Source organism: Corvus brachyrhynchos, unplaced genomic scaffold, assembly GCF_000691975.1.
Source record: "Corvus brachyrhynchos isolate BGI_N302 unplaced genomic scaffold, ASM69197v1 scaffold44, whole genome shotgun sequence".
Classification (NCBI taxonomy): Eukaryota; Metazoa; Chordata; class Aves; order Passeriformes; family Corvidae; genus Corvus; species Corvus brachyrhynchos.
The window spans coordinates 530,104-545,977 of record NW_008238359.1 but is presented as its reverse complement, the minus strand read 5'-3'; the positions used below and the strand labels follow the sequence as shown (position 1 = coordinate 545,977).

At 46.2% G+C, this 15,874-nt stretch overlaps 1 protein-coding gene across 1 annotated transcript; it reads left to right on the top strand.

The window, feature by feature from the left end:
• ITFG2 (integrin alpha FG-GAP repeat containing 2) lies at positions 1-11,958 on the top strand. The gene is made up of 12 exons (XM_008634879.2): positions 1-305; positions 1,073-1,168; positions 1,606-1,647; positions 2,489-2,666; positions 2,955-3,094; positions 3,512-3,660; positions 4,755-4,849; positions 6,645-6,695; positions 7,150-7,241; positions 7,751-7,868; positions 8,440-8,613; positions 8,775-11,958. Exons 1-12 carry the CDS (start codon positions 243-245, stop codon positions 8,915-8,917), a joined length of 1,341 nt encoding a protein of 446 aa, XP_008633101.1. The 5' UTR covers positions 1-242; the 3' UTR covers positions 8,918-11,958.
• The last annotated feature ends 3,916 nt before the right edge of the window (positions 11,959-15,874 follow it).

Sequence of the window (15,874 nt, the reverse complement as noted above, 5' to 3'; positions counted from 1 at the left end):
GAGCCTCCCCGGAGTTCCCCTGCAAAGGGAATGTTTGCCGGGCTGCAGCTGGTTCGGGCTTCCCTCGCCATTACGGGTGCTGGTCACCCCTGGTGTGGCCTGGGTGGTGCAGAGCCAATTTCTGCTCCCAAAGGGAGACAGACACTCACCTGTCACAGTGGTGGGGATGTAGGGGTGCTTTGCTGGGCAAAGCGGATCACAAACAGGGTAGAGCCAGTTCTCGGTGTCTCTTGACCCGTGTGATGGATGGATGTGCATTGCGAGTGTTGCTATCAGCCCCAAAAATGGATGGTTTTGATTTGCCTGTAACTAGGAAGAGGTTAGCTTAACCAGCTATATGTGAAATGTTTCTTCTCCTCAACAGTCAAGGTTTTTTACAGCCTTATCCTGAGGGGTGTAGTGGCTAGCAATGCAATAGGTGATTAAAGGGATTTCCCCATTAATAGTTATGTTGTATAGGGTAAGGTGTGCAGGGAGTTATGATATGCACACCATTTAAATACAGAGGCATGATGCAGGAGATGGGATGATGGGAGTAGGCTCATCAGCATGGGTGGTTGGTGATTTTTAGAAATCTTCAAAGAAATAATCACCGTTCTGAAATACCCCTTACCCCTTCAGCAGTGAGATTGAACATCCTGTGTAAATCTGTTGAAAGTGTTCTTGCACTGTCATCCTGTTCCTGGATGATTGTATTTTTGTCATTGCCATCATCTTCCTTAGGTGATTCAAGTCAATCTAGATTGAAGGATGGAAGATGGAGTGATGATGATTAGCTGAGCAGGATGTTAAAACAGTCAGTGTCACGACTCTGAAACAGTGAGTGGAGAAGCAGTGGGTAATGGGATGTTGCTCTAATGAGCCATTCTCCATCTCTTTTACCTGCAAGAATAAAATTAGGGCTTGTATATTTTCCCAGGCCTTCCATTTTGATTCAAGATTGTCTCTTTAATTTGTTTTGTTTTGCTGCTTCTTCCCAGAGAGTGATTTTTATATATGAATTCTGAGATTATTGCTGTTGAAGGAATACTGTTAATGTAATTGTGGATTTCTTCCTACTTTTCTTGTACAGCTGAATGAACTCGTGGTGGGAGACACCAGTGGAAAACTCTATGTTTACAAGAATGATGACAGCAAGCCCTGGGCTGTGCGATCTTGCCAAGGAATGGTCAGTTCTTGACAAAATTTCTAAATGGTTGGGCCTTTTGGTGTATGTGCAGCCAGCTATCCTCGTCCTTTGCCTAGGAATATGTAGGCTAGAGAGGAATGGCAGCCAGAACTGGTTCTGATGTCTTACATGTAATTATTCAAGACCCTGCTTTTGCCCACAGCCCCATGGGCTGTAAGTGATGAGGAAATCAATGGACAAACATAGAAACTGGCCTTCTGTCCCACCTTTACCCTGCTCTGAGCACTGTGGGTTTTGCCCCAGGGCTCTGACCAGTTGTGTTTCTGTCTCTTGACTCTGCTCTGTTTGTCCTTCAAAAGGCTGTTTGGAGTTCAAGAGATGCTTTATGTGAGAGGGGAGGGGGTAGGGCAGAGGTTTATCCCACGGTGCTGGGTTGGGTTGCCTTCTCTCATGGATGGCCTTGTTTTGTTTTGCAGCTCACATGTGTCGGTGTGGGAGATGTGTGCAATAAAGGAAAGGTGAGAGGAGCCAAACCTTCCCAGCTGTGTCTGTAGGGCATGTGGGAGCTGTGTAGGAGATTAAGGTCATGTGCTGAGTGCGGAGAAGGACAGATTGCTGGTGCTTTGTCTCCAGGATCTTTGCTCTGAGTTTTAGCACTACTGTTTTAAACTGTTCTTCTGTTTATATGTAACTGGTATCTTTCTGTGAGCCTTATGTGGGTTTTAGAGATCAAGGAAATCCATCCTATCTTCAGAGAGCACTTTTGATTTCTGTCTGCCCTTGTGAGAGCACCACAAGGCTTTGGTGGTTTGAGGGTTGCTCCTTTTGCTCTGTGGCTTTTGCCCTTCTTGTGCTGATGTCTGCTGTGGGCCGTGGTCTTTCTGCCACTTGGCTGTGTGCATTTAAGGTCATCTGAACAAGACTGAGACACAGAATAGTCTGGACTCCCAAGCAAATTCCACTGGGTCTACTATGACTCCTTTTGTTGGATTGCTGTTTCTGGGGGTTTAGCCAGGACCAATGAGTCCAAAGGTCCCAGTTTAGGCACCCTGCCCGAAATAGTGTAGCTGTGTTTGCTTCAGTGGGGAGCAGAGCTGACGTGGGCATTGAGAAAGCCACGCACTGTTTGAGGGTTGCACACATATCAGCTTGATACCACAGTCTGACAAAGATGAACAAGAAGCTTGGACCCTGCCAGTAGCAGAGTAGTTTGTGTGCTGGCCAAAAACCTCCTGTTCCCTCTGTAGCAGGCATTGATCTTGATTGATCTACCCTTGTGTCTTCCTTTGCCCTGCTGTGGGACAGCTTCTGCACTTTCTAAAAGAGGAAGAATCAAAAGGTTTTTCTCTTCCCTCACAGAATTTCGTGGTGGCGGTGAGTGCAGAAGGCTGGTTTCATCTTTTTGACCTGACCTCTCTGAATTCAAAACACCCAGATGCTTCAGGCCACCATGAGATGGCAGGGGCAGAAGAGCAGAAGCCAGTGTTCAAGCAGCACATTCCTGCCAACACCAAGGTCATGCTCATCAATGACATTGGTGAGCCACAAAGCTGGTGTGGGAATGCAAGGTGAAGGAGTTTGTGTGTGATGTTGGGGGCACTTGCAGAAGGAAATTACTGTCTTGCTGAAACAGATACTCCAACAAACCATAGCCAAGTCATGAAGGAGAGAAACAAGCACTTCATGAATGTTTCTGAAGTGCAAGTTTTCATTACAGGGTTGGGATCCTCAGGGATGCTAACTGTAGAAGCCAGCAGAGTGGTTTCTGCATGTTTGGGCTCTTAGGGCTTGAGAGAGTCCCTCTGTCTCTCTCTCTTCCCTACAGATGGAGATGGGAAGTGTGAGTTGGTGGTGGGTTACACTGACAGGGTGGTCCGTGCCTTCCGCTGGGAGGACTCATCAGAGAATTCAGACCATGTCTCTGGGCAATTGATCCTGTTGAAGAAATGGCTTCTAGAAGGTCAGGTAAGGAAAAAAGGATGTTCAGAGCAGTACTTGCCACACAGTCTTCAAGAGGTGGCTTTTTCAAGAGAAGAAGCACAGAATCTCAGTCCTATGAACAAAACTATTGTCATGTTGATGGCTTGAAAGATTTGCCCAGTGGTTTTTCTGTACATGCAGAGCAGCTGGTGGGTTGGTCTGGGAAACAGTTGCTCTTGCCCGGTAAGAGAGCGTTAGTGGAAATTACCAGTGGTGTTTTAAAGTGGCTTTTGGTAGGGAACCAACCTTTTAGTGAACTTGGACATTTTGCTTCCAGCTGAATTTGTTCAGCTGCTGCTCAGCTCTCTCAGAAGATTTGCCATATTCAGATTTAGTTTAGAGGAGCACTGTAAACCTTTCAGAGTTCTTGACTCTATCCTTGCTTTTCCTCTGCCGCTGTAGGTGGACAGCCTGTCTGTGAACCCAGGCCCTGGTGGCTCACCAGAGCTGATGGTGTCACAGCCCGGCTGTGGCTACGCCATCCTGCTGTGCACCTGGGACACGGAGCAGCGGGACGCAGCCGCGGGAAGGGATGGATCTGCCGCGAGCAGGTGAGGCTGTTCCTGCAGGGGTACGTGAGCAGGTGCCACTGTGGCTGTGTGTTCCAGGGGACTGCCACCACACCACTGTTGTGAGGTGGGAGGTACTGTCACTGTCCTTGCTTCAGTGGCCTGCTGTGCTGCTGGTAGCTCATCACTTAAGCCTGCCTGTACCCAAGCTTCCATGAACACTCTTCATGTGTCTGTCGCAAAGATGAATAGTGCTGCTTTCCTTATATCCCACTCTCTTCTTGAATTGGGCAAGGAGAGTGGCAAAACCAGCTCACTGCGGGGGCTGGTTCTGGGAGCTAAGGTAGGGAAATGAGTGACCTAGATCTCCAAAGGAAGGTCATCAGATTGCAGGGTAACAACTGAGAGTCTGGGCCAAACCAAATTCATCTGAAACCCAGGATAAAACTGGGCTCATTCACCTGTTTTCTGCAGGTGAGGCAATTAGAGGTTTTCCTAATGAGACCCCTGGCAGCCAGTGCTGTAAATCACAACCAGAGCAATCAGGATGAGCAGTGAGGTGCTTGTTACTGTCTTGGTGCTGGAAGAACCCTGGTGGGGAATTTGGGTGCTTCTGTGGTGTTCTGTGAGACTTCAAGGCAGACACAAAAAGCTGCAGCAGGAGAGGAGCTAGGCAAGTCTCCTTGATGTCTTAGAGAACTTAGTGGAATGGTACCTGCTAACCAGAAGTCAGGCCCAGATGTGGTCTCTCACCAACCTGTTCAACCCTAGGCAGACACTTTGTGAGTGAAAAGCAGCCAGGCTTATATGACAGTAAAGACAAAATGGTCTTTTTTTTTTCCTTCACTGGAATACAGGCCTTACTGGGGTTTTTTTGAGCTCTTTCCTTTTTTTTTTTTTTTTTTGATGCATCAAATCATTTTGGTTTTTTTTTTTTAAACGTTGATGATGAGTTTCTTTACTACCTGGGCTGGCATGCATTTTTTTCCTTTATCATTAAAGGGATAAACCTGTTCACAAACTCTATCAGTGCCTGGATTTGTAGAGCTTTGGAATACTCTGCTCCTGAGATTGTTCTGAGACAGTCCCAGGCGTGGTTCCCTAATTTTTCGCTGTTGTATTTCTCCTTTCCCCAGTGAGGCCCCTGTTCGAGATGTGATTCTACATCAAACATCTGGACGGATTCACAACAAGAATGTCTCCACTCATCTGATTGGTAGCATTGCCCGAGGTGAGAGATCAGCAGCTTGGGAATCTCCAGCCCAGCAGCTGCCCCTGATGGTTTTTCAGTATGTCAGTCCAGGATGAAATCAGATTTCCTGTGGTAGAAAAATAGCGGTGAGAGGCAGCTGCAGGAACAGAGGGATCTTGGCTTCTCTTAGCCGGCTCCCAAAGAAAGACAGTTGGATATTTGCACATGAGCTTTTTACAGCCTTTGTCCTTTCCTAGGTAGCCCTTATCCTTCACTCAGCACAAGAGTTTCTCTGCAGCCTCTGCTGACCTGCATTTAGTCAGTTTGAATGGCTGCTGTGCCATGCTCCTACAGATGTCCTTGATCCTTGTTTCTGCATGGCGGCAGCTGATGCCTCCTTCTCATTTCCTAGATGCATCTCTCCTCTCCCACAGCCTCATCTTCGTTCTTGGTTTCCAGCATTTGAATCTCAATTCCTGGTAGCTATGTGCTGCTCCTCCTTCTCCTGTGAGGCCCGAGCCTCTCCAGAGCTGCTTCCATATTTCATCTGTATCATTGTCCTCTGTCTTCTTCCACTGTGTTGTGTTCAGCTCTTGTATCTAAAATCTGCACAGCTGCCAGCTTCTGTCAGCCCTGACACACTGCTCTAGTGTCCAGACTTTGGTTGCCTGCTGCCACTGCTTCCCTCCTGTAACTCCTTGTGCTCTGACCTGTGCCTGGTGCTCCTGCTGACTCCTCCTTTGGTACCTATGGAGAGTAAGCACCTTTCACTCACCCTTGGGGTGTGTGGGCATAATAGAAGGCAGAAAACTCCCAGTGGCGATCACTTTCTCTTGCATTTGCTGTGCCCAAGTATTGCCCCCTGCAGTGCTGTCGGAGAATGATTCAGCCTGTCCAATGTAATTAGAGTTTTTGGAGAAGAGCAATCCACTGAACCCCAGCCTCTTCCCCTTCCTTAGAGGACCTTTCCTGCCCAGTTCCTAAGCTTGTCATGTTTCCAGCATCTCTGATGCTGCTGTGAGCAACATGGTCAACAGAGCATGAAATCAATTATTTCACTGCATATGAAGCTTTGCATGTATTGAGAGATGTCTGTGAAAAATGGAGGCACACAGAACAAGGGATGAAGAGCAGGCTGTAAAAAAGCCCATTGATGTTGGACCATCAATAAAGAGCTGAAGAGTGCCATGCTGACCAGTTTCCAAGAGGGACACAGCAGATCTCTTGGATCAGAGCCTGTCTGGGTGCATGTCACTAGGGGCAGTTAAGCACTCAACCAGCGGACTTTGCTTTAGGCTGATCTACAGAAACGGGGTGATTTGTAACCCGGGAATGTGCAGGGGGTTGTGACTTGGAGCTGTCTGTGGGCACTGGAGGTAGGCTCACATTGTTAACCTACTCTGGGGAAACTGCCTGCTTGCTTTCAGCTCTGCTGGCTTGCCCCTGACTGCCAGGTTTCCTGGGCTCTTCCTCAGGGAGCCAGTGTCTCTCCTACATTGTTACTGAAAGGATTAAATGCAGCTTTAGTCGAATACAGCTCTAGTCCTCTCTTTCTGAGTGTCATATTTTTAAAACTTGGCCTTGCATGTCTTTTCTTTTTTTGGTAGCTAGGTAGAGAGTTTGCTGAAGGGCTGAAGCAGCCCAGTGGTCAGGGGACTCTCCTCTTCAGCTTTAACTAGTGACATTTGTCAGTGTTGTCCTGCACACAGCTGGACAAGGAAAAGAGGCAGCATGGATCAGCTTGCTTTGGATCTTTTTAATTGTTTTCAGGAGAGGGCGGGGATGATGTTTATAAAATGGCATCAACTCCAGTAATTTTCTTTTGCACTTACAGGCTCCAGTGAGAATAGTGGCTCAGGTCTCTTTGCCCTCTGTACTCTGGATGGTAAGTCCTGCCACTGTCCTGGAGGGAGACCTGTGGGGCAGCCAAGGTCTATCACCAATTCAAAGCAGGGAACCAGGGGCTCAGTGCTTTTGATTTTTAAAAGAAAGGGAAGCTAGGCTTCGGAAACCCTTCAAGGGTCAGGCAAGAGAATTTGATTCAAAGACTCCTTCTGCTGACCTATTTTATATGAAGGCATGGAGGGCACTCTGAGGATAGATGCTTGTTAATGTTCCACTTTCTCATGGCCAATGCCCCCTGCCCAGTACTGCCACAGTAATAGGAATGTGGTAGGTGGGGTCAAGTGTCCAGTATGGATTTAGCAGCCAAGACCAGGCCTGTGCTATTGGGAGCCAACTCTCAGCAACCCTAAGTGTTGAAGGAGTAGGGCCTAGCATTACCAAACATCTTGCTCCCTTTTACTGTTTTCAAGATAGTTGCTTTTTTCTTTCTTCAGGAACACTGAAACTCATGGAGGGAGCAGACAAGCTGCTCTGGTCTGTTCAGGTTGATCACCAGCTCTTTGCTCTGGAAAAGCTGGATGTTACAGTGAGTATCTGAATAAGGCTAGGAGAGATGAAGACAAAAACTCAGCATGGCTTTGTGTGTGTGAATATGAATTTAGGAAGGGCAGAGGGAGTATGACTCAGCTGGAAAAGGCTGGGATTATCTCAGGATGACACAGAATGTTCTGACTGTGGCAGTACATTCTGCACTCAGGTCAGTCTGCCCAGCTGCAAGAGGTTGAGCTGTCTGTCTGTTAGACGCAGCATCCTTTTGTCCATTCATAAACTTTTGTCCCCAGCTGTTCTTCAATCTTACTGCAGAGCTGAATGGTTTTGCTCACTGCTAATATCCTGATTGTCTACAAGCTCTTACAGTACCTAAGGATTGCCACAGAGAAGAGAGATGAGCTCCAAGTGCAAAATGTCTGGATGAGGTGTCCAGAAGTGACACTTAGACATTAGTGTTCTGTCTCTGAACAAGCAAGAAAGATTCTTGGCTGTCCCTGGGAGTAGGTGATGTCTGTGTAATACGCAGTCTTCTGGTTCCTGCAGGGCAATGGGCACGAGGAGGTGATTGCCTGTGCATGGGACGGTCAGACGTACATCATTGACCACAACCGGACTGTGGCCAGATTCCAAGCAGATGAGAATGTCAGTGCCTTCTGTGCAGGTGGGAAGCCTGACTGCAAAGGCAGCCCTCACAGCATTTTCCCCTCAAAGCTACTACCCCCATCGGGGAGACCGAGAATCCTTTGTCTGCCTGCAGTGGGGAATAATTTCCCTGTGTGCATACTGCAGAAGGCCCAGCTAGTCTTTCCTCTGGTGGCATCTGGGAAAAGTAAGGGTGAGAGGAAGTGATGCTAAGGTTTGTCTTTAGTAGTTTGGGGTTTTTTTCTTGTCCTTTTTGGAAGTGCTGCAGTGGTCTCTTGTCTTGCCCACCGCTTTTTTAATATGCAGACTTCTAAGCTGTTCTAAAGTGGAGATAATGAGCCCGAGCTTTGGCTCTGCTCAGTCCCTTCTCTCAGACCTGCAAGAAGCAGCTTGCAAATCCCCAAGCTTCATGCAGTTCAGGGCAGCTTCTTGGATTTTCTCAAAGGGACTTTGTATACCAAGCCCATATCTCTGCTCAGGTGCTTGCTGTTTTCAGTTAGCAGCTTTGGTACCTTGTCATGAAATGTCAGTTGCTTGCTTTCTCTATCCTTTTGGAAGTAGTCAGATCTCCACACTTCTGCTTTCTGCAGGCCTCTATGCATGCAAAGAGGGGAGCAACAGTCCCTGCCTTGTTTATGTCAGCTTCAGCCAGAAGATCTACATCTACTGGGATGTGCAGCTGGAGAGAATGGAGTCCACCAACCTGTTGAAAATCCTGGATTGTGACCCGGAGTTTGGAAATCTCCTGCAGCAGCTGGGTATAGGTGAGGGCAGAAAGAGCAGAGGATGTACAGAAAGAAAGAGAGGAAGGGGCTGCTGGCAGATGAAGTTCTGGGAACCAGAGTTCCAGGTATTTCTTAAGGAAGAGGCTTTCATACTGCTTGATGAGAATGCCTAACAACTGTTTTTCCTCTCTTTTCCTTAGACAGAAGCGATGTTTCTGCTGTCAAAAACCTGATTCACAAAACACTCTATTTTCCTGAGAAATACCATCTCAGCAGCCCCTCACAGGACCCTGCAGGAACAGATTCTTCTGCCCACTGCAGTGGCATCCAGGATCCCTTATAACAAGTGACATGAAGCTGCCATCTTTAATGCAAGCACAAGCTCTTCTGCAGATGGAATTGGGCATCTGATGAAGATGACTGTTCTTTCCCTGTCTTGTCAAAACTTCCCAACAGGAAAGGGTCTACAGGCTGTGAAGGGATGTTCTTGGGTTGCCTGAATGTGGTGGGCTGGTTTGCCTTTAGCTGAGGGAACTATGAGAACAGGAAGGGCCAAGGATCCTGCACACAGGCCTTCTTTTGCCAGTTTCCGTATTCCTGGCTAACTAAAGTGCTCCACTGGTCACTGTGAAGGAGCACTGAGGTCACAGATGGAGAGAACAGCTGAGCTAAGTCTCCATTTTAACCTAGTCTTACAACTGCTCCAGTGAATACTTTGGAGTTCTTAGCAGGATCACAATGCAGGAATTGCAGATGGAATTGAGTTAGGGAGCAGGCACAGGCATTCTCTCCCACTTAGGTGTATTTAGAGCCATGCATTGTTGGTCTTTGCTTTGCTGCTGCTCTTCTGCCAAGCAGTTTCTCACAAATCCTGTTCTGAGGAGCTGGAGACATGTACAACTTGCACTAGTAAAGTTTTAGAGAGGTACCAGCTCCAGCAAACTCAGCTCTAGTCAAGAGTCATTGCTTGTTTCCATCTTCTTGGGCAGGGTGATCCCAAAGAAGGCTGTGACTTAACAAAGCAGCTGTGAAGTAGTCAGTAAGACCAGCCTGACTTAACTGTGGATCTGTGGTGCTATGAGAGCTTGGCCATCCCACAATAAGTAGTGGACATACCACTCTTGCCTCTTGTTGTGGAGAGTGTCATGCTTTGAGTCCTGCACAACTGAAAGAGGTGGGCTGGAGGTGATGTTCCACTGGCTGGCATGAGGAGTCTGGAAAAGGGCAGCTCATTTGCAAAAGCCCAAGCATGAACCTGTCCATATGCTGTTGTTATTGTGCTTTTCCCTCTCTTAGCTTGTCCCTCACCTAACTCAGCTTATTAGGAAAGGGGCAGCAGGCTTACCTGCTGGCTTGCATCAGTTATCCCCTCTTGCTTGTGTGATGTTTTATTGGACGCGTGTAATGGATGGAGCTGTCCCTTTGCCTGTACAGCAGCCTGAGTCACAGCAGATACAATTCAGTGATCTGGAGCAAGTGGCAGCTTTTGAAAATCCTGCAGGCAGTTGAAAACCTGCTGTGCTTTACTCTGCAAAATACCCAAGGGCAGCCCTAAGTGGGAGAAAGTGCTTTGTATAGAGAAAAGGAGTGTCTTGCCCTTGGGTCAAAGTGACTGCTGTTGAAGCAGCCCTGTGTGGTAGAAGGGCAGGATCTTTGCATAGTTAACCTTAGCTGTTACTTGCAGTTTCCCTCTGTAGATTTATATAGGCTTTTCACAGGACAGTGCTGTCCTCTGTGTTTGGTAGCAGTGAAAGTTGAAGCGTGGAGCAGTGAAATGGTGTGACCTGCTCTGTACCTGCTAGCCTGCTTCTCAGGCTGCTGTATCTTCTGACTCTTAACTGCAGTGGAAGTTTCTCTCCAGTTTAATGGCCTTGCTGAGAAGCATTTTTAAATGTTCCCCTGTCATACTTAAGTGCTTATGTAAAACTGGACCCTTCAGGCAGGAGCTTTCAAGTCATAATAGAGCTTATTAACAGTGGTGTTAAGAGCAGCAAGGCTTGAGTCTGTGAGCTGTGGAGGGCCAATACCACAGGGACCATCTATTTGTGGGCTAAAGCAAGGAGTTGTCCTGAAGCTTGTCAGACCTAGACTGTAACCTCAACAAATTGTCAGCTCTTGTGATACTGAGATGTGCAGCCACCCATCCCAACAGGAATCATCACCATTGCTTCTGGCAGATAGGGCCTAGCAGGGAAACAGGATGGCCTATACTTGTTTAACAGAACAACTCAGTGCTGTCTGTCCATGCCAAATATAAACCTTTATTAGCAACACCAAATATAAACCTTTATTAGCAACACAAGCACAAGGGGTGTACAAATGGGTGCATATGGCTGGAACTGTTTTTTGCAAAACAAACTTTGCTGTACAGGTCAAATGATTTCCAAGAAAGGAAGGTCAAACTGATCCACTGTTGGGCTATTAATTGTTGAGAAAGGATGGGAAAGGGTTACTGAGGGAGAGATGATGTTTTTCTAAGAACCATCTTTAAAAGAAAGTAGGGCAAAAGCATGGCAAATGTTGGGCAGGGCCCTTTGTGCACCCTAACCCTCTTTTGCTGAGGATAACATTGTTGTGTGCTGTGCAAGCCCAGGCAATGCACACTATGAAAAGCAGAGGTGAGAAAATACAGACACTACAAAAACATCTGTTCCCCAAAACTTCAGCTCTTAAAAACCATTGGAGAGGAAAAATACTAGCATTTGAGGGCTTCCCCTGACAGTTTTATATTGCGTGCAGCACATCGTAACTTGCAGATGCATTTTGCTCCTGTGCCCCTTGCGCACAAGAGGGAATGAAAAGTGTCTACAGAAGAATTCATTGAACATCTGTACCATTCCTTGGCCAAAAGATGGCTTTCCTTACTTTTTCCTGCCTTGAACTCCTTAGTGCCAAATACTTCCTCAAGTCAGTGCTTCAGGCTACTTTCACTGGCAACAATTTTTCTGTGAGTGTCCATCCTCTCAGGAAAGGAGCCACTTAAGGCTCCTGTCTCTGGACTGATGGAGTTACATTTTACTTTCTTTGTAACTAATAGTGTGTTTGTCCTTGCCAGCAGACACAAGCCACAGAGTTGGAATTAGAAGTGGTTCCTTCCCACACAGCAGAAAACGTCGTTTGCTGTATCCTACTCTGGCATATTGGCATAACCTGCTGGTGCTGTGAAACTTTTCAGCAGGGCAGGATTTGCAGGACACCTTTGTATGTCCCAGTGCCAGCACACAGCACATGAGGAGTCTGACAGTATTCTCAGGCACTGGGGGTATTTGCAGATAAATGATTCATGGCTTTGGTTCTGATGCTCAATTTAATAGCAAAAAAATTAAGGGAGAGGGTTGCCTTATTTTCCTGAGACAATAAACCCGCTGTCCATCCCTGCCCTCATTTTTGTGATCTTTCTGCTATACTTTAGTTATTTCTATAACTCTTCAGGTGTATCCTGGCATGTGCCAGTGGAATCTCTTGAAAGGAGGATTGAATGCAAACATATGCATGCGGCTCGGTGGTCTTCAATTCCATAGCTCACCTGCTGGTAGTGAAAGAAGGAGCACACCTCTGGGAATATGGATGGCTGTAGCTCCCATTCTGTTCAAAACCAAGTGACCCCAAGCTCCTGGAAGTGGTCCTGATTATGGCTTTGGCAGAGTGCATGTTCTCAGGAAGGACAAAAGTCCTCTCCCTACCCCTGGGTGTATTGCACTCTATTCCGGAGGTTTGCTGTGGCAGATGTTTCCCTGCAGGCTTTTCCACAACTGCTGTGCCCGCTGTATTAGAAAGCAGCCCTGATAGGAACTGACCACCGAGGTGGTTCAAAGAGATTATCCCTAAAATAATAACATGCCATTGTTTATATTGAAAGGACAGGCCTCATCATGAGGAAGCCAGTGTTGGACACATGCAGGATGTGCCTGTGTCCTGCTCTGAGCTGGCAGTCTGTACTGAACTTCTACTTTCTGTATGAAAGTGTTAGCATTTTTTGATCTTCAGTGAAAAAGACTTTTAGATTATTCCTTTGTTCCCTTTATCCCCCAAAAGCAATAGAGATGACTGGAATTGGGAGTAGGGAAGTCTGTCTGTATAACAGGCTTTTCCAAGAGAAGCTACAATTAAGACAGTCTTCAGCCTTGCCAGGCCACTCAAAAATTCTTTACTGTGCTCCCCAGTGTTGGAAGACTTAAAAATTACTATGTTTGTAGATGGGAGTTGAGTTGGCTTCTTTGAGATGTTGTTAAGTCCTATTTTACATTCACCTGTTTTAAAGCCAAGACTTCTTTCTTTCACAATGGAGGCTGTGATTCAGATGTAATGACACAAAAGTGCTTTGGGGAAAGAAAAATGTCTTTGGGCTAAAATTCAGAATACGTGTGTTAAGTGCAGTCACTTTATGCCAAGTAACCTGGGGAGATGAGAACTCATCAGGAGCTGTGTTGATGAGGAAAGCAGGTACTGACCCTGTAGGATTGGACTGTGATTTAGTGAATGGGTTAAAGTGAGGTGTCTGCTGTGGCATCATGACCTGCAGTTCTCATTTAGTCATATAAATGGGGTTTTTTTCTGGAAGCTCTACCTGCAGCAAAGCTTGATGGGGAGATTCCAAGATAACTGTTGAAAGAGACTTCTACTGCGTGGATCTGTGTGTTCAACTGACATGGACAGGAGGAAGGTGAAGAGCATGTCTTCTGCCCTGGAGCTGATTTCAGAGCTGAGAAAAGAACTCACACTAATTCAATGCTTTCTTGGAAACATCCTCTTTGTGACTGAGAATTTATACATGCAGTTGTTTGCAGCAAAGAGGAAAGGCTGACAAGATTGTGGCACAACGTCCAAGTTATTAGCAACCAGGGTACAGGCAAGTGTTAAAAGGATTATCTAAAAAGGGAAGAATTCCTTTTTGAAGGAAATTTGTCACTTACCAGTGTGAGCAGAAGGAAAGGAGGATGCAAAGAAGGAGTTGTTAAGCAGAGAAGAGGGGAATAGATAGGACTGGAGATTTTCACCTATTGTAGCACATTAATTCACAGAGGAGCCTGAACTGTTAGTGATTTAGGATATGAGGCATGTGAACAACAGAAAGGCTTCAGAAGGATTGGAGGATGTTCTGAATGTGAGCAAAAGCAGTTATTCCAAGACAGACAGGTAGGACAGCACCTGGTGAATTCCAGCAGCAGCTAGTGTGCAGGTGTCTGCAGGGCTGCAAGTGACAGGCAGCAGTCAAAACAGAATTGTCAACTCGAAGTCATGGCAGTTTTCTGTAGGATCCCATCCAACATTCTTTTTAAATCATTGGAAGGATTCCTGTTGGTTTCAGTCTGAAGGCTCCTACTCACCTACACCCTTGCCCTAGCCACAGCCCAGCTGCAAAACTGACACCAGGCACCGCTCTCACAAGTGGCCAGGACTTAGAGCTGTTGGTGGCCCTCTCCTTCCCATGCACTTATGGGCACCAGCAAAGCCCAGCAAAAGCCCTGTAGTGCTCCACAGGGAAGCAGGGCCCCATATGGGTCTCACAAAGCCTGGCAAAAGCCCTGGGACACACTGGAAGGCAGCAGAGCTCCTTGCAGGGCTAGGCAAAACTCAGCAAAAGCCCTAGGGCACTCTGGAGGGCAGCAGGGCCCCTTGTGGGAACAACAAAAGCCACAGATAGGGTTAGGTGGTTGAGGTTAGGTGTAGGGTTAGGGGTTAGGTTTTGTTGTATGGTTTGGGGTTTAGAGTTAGGGGTTAGGTTTAGGCCTTGGAGTTTAGGTTTAGGGGCTGGGGTTAGGTTAATGGTTAGAGTTTAGAGTTGGGGATTATGGTTAGGTTTTGGGATTAGGGTTTATAGTTAGTGTCTTTATGTTTTGGGTCTAGAATCAGATAGTGTTGGGGTTACAGGGTTAAATTTAGGGGCTTATATTTAGTGTTAAGTTTTATAGTTAGAGGGTGTTGGTTTGATTTAGGGGTTAGGATTAGCATTAAATTTTAGAGTTTTTTTTAGGAGTTAAGTTTAGAGTTAGGATTTAGTGCCGTACAGGTTAGATTTAGGTTAATTTCTAGGGTTTATTGTTTGGGTTAGGGTTAAAGTCATCTTTTGGGTTATGGTTTAGAGAGGTTTTTTTAATAGATCATAAAAGTTAATGATTAATAAGGTTTATAACGGACATGGTGTCTTTATGTATAGATTATTTGCCCTTGTTCCACATGCTGTTTTTAGAGGGCAGTGAGAGTTGGAAACTGGGTGAGTTGGTGCACCGAGAAACAGGTGTTTCATCTATCACAAACAAGATCTTGTCTGCAGAATTGGCCCAGGTACCACACAGACTGCAGCTAGAACACAGGATGGTTTAGTACAAGTGTGAACTGTCCGGACCCGTGGGTTTGAGAAGCCAGTCAGTCATGCAAGTGATACAAACCCAGGGGGAATTACTGGTGCTTTGGAAGACAGGCTCATCGAGTAGGCGTGTTTCCTGACTAAATGAGAGAGCCGTTGGTGTCACTCGAGAGATTCATGGAAAGCAGTTTGTGCAGCCAGAAGTAGTCAGATGCACAAGTAGAACAGTGGTAAAGAAGTCAAGGAACAGATCAGAAGCTGCAAGATATGATGACTAACAGTAAAAGTCTGATGCTCCTTGTAGGAGGAGCAGATGCCAGTCACACCAACTATCACTGGTGAGTGAATCCCAAATCGTATCAGCCAGGCTGTACTCTGCTGTCCTTAGCACATGTTAAACTACAGTGTACAGCTGTAGAGAAAAGAACTAACAAAAAAAAAGGGCAAAAATGTGTACAAACATTTTTTGAGAAGCACAACAGAGACAATGAGCAATTTGATACAAAAGGAAGAGATTCAGTGGTGTTTAATCCAGGAAAATAGGCAAAATGGGGTTGTCATGACATTTTGAGGGTGGATAAAGGTACATTGTGCAGAGTTTGGACAGTGAATCAGTAGCCATGAGGCATGGAACAAGCCCTGATCTAGTGCATCTTTCCTAGAGCTAGTTAAGAATAGACGGTATTTTTAATACAGCTAAGCTTTAGGATGGAAATTAAAAAAATAAAAAAGAAATTAAATAAACCCAATTGTTACATGACTTAAACACCTTTAACATTCCAGATGAGTTCACAGTTCTCTAACCTGAGCTGATACTACAAGTTCTCATTTTGTGCAAGAGAAGCAAAGTTGATGGGCTGTGTGATGCCAGGACTCGAGGCTGATGATGTGTCTATGTTTAATCACTGGATATCAAGTTAAAAGAAAGCTGACAGAGCAGAAGACTTGGTGCTGTAGTTCATTGCAATGTTTAAACTTAGTGGCAGGATCTCT

Bases quoted from the DNA above. Each gene is read 5' to 3' on its own strand.
- ITFG2 (XM_008634879.2), top strand. From the start codon at position 243: ATGGATGGATGTGCATTGCGAGTGTTGCTATCAGCCCCAAAAATGGAT. The intron at 1,648-2,488 runs GTGAGAGGAGCC...CTTCCCTCACAG, and splicing joins ATGTGTGCAATAAAGGAAAG to AATTTCGTGGTGGCGGTGAG. The intron at 6,696-7,149 runs GTAAGTCCTGCC...TTCTTTCTTCAG, and splicing joins TGCCCTCTGTACTCTGGATG to GAACACTGAAACTCATGGAG.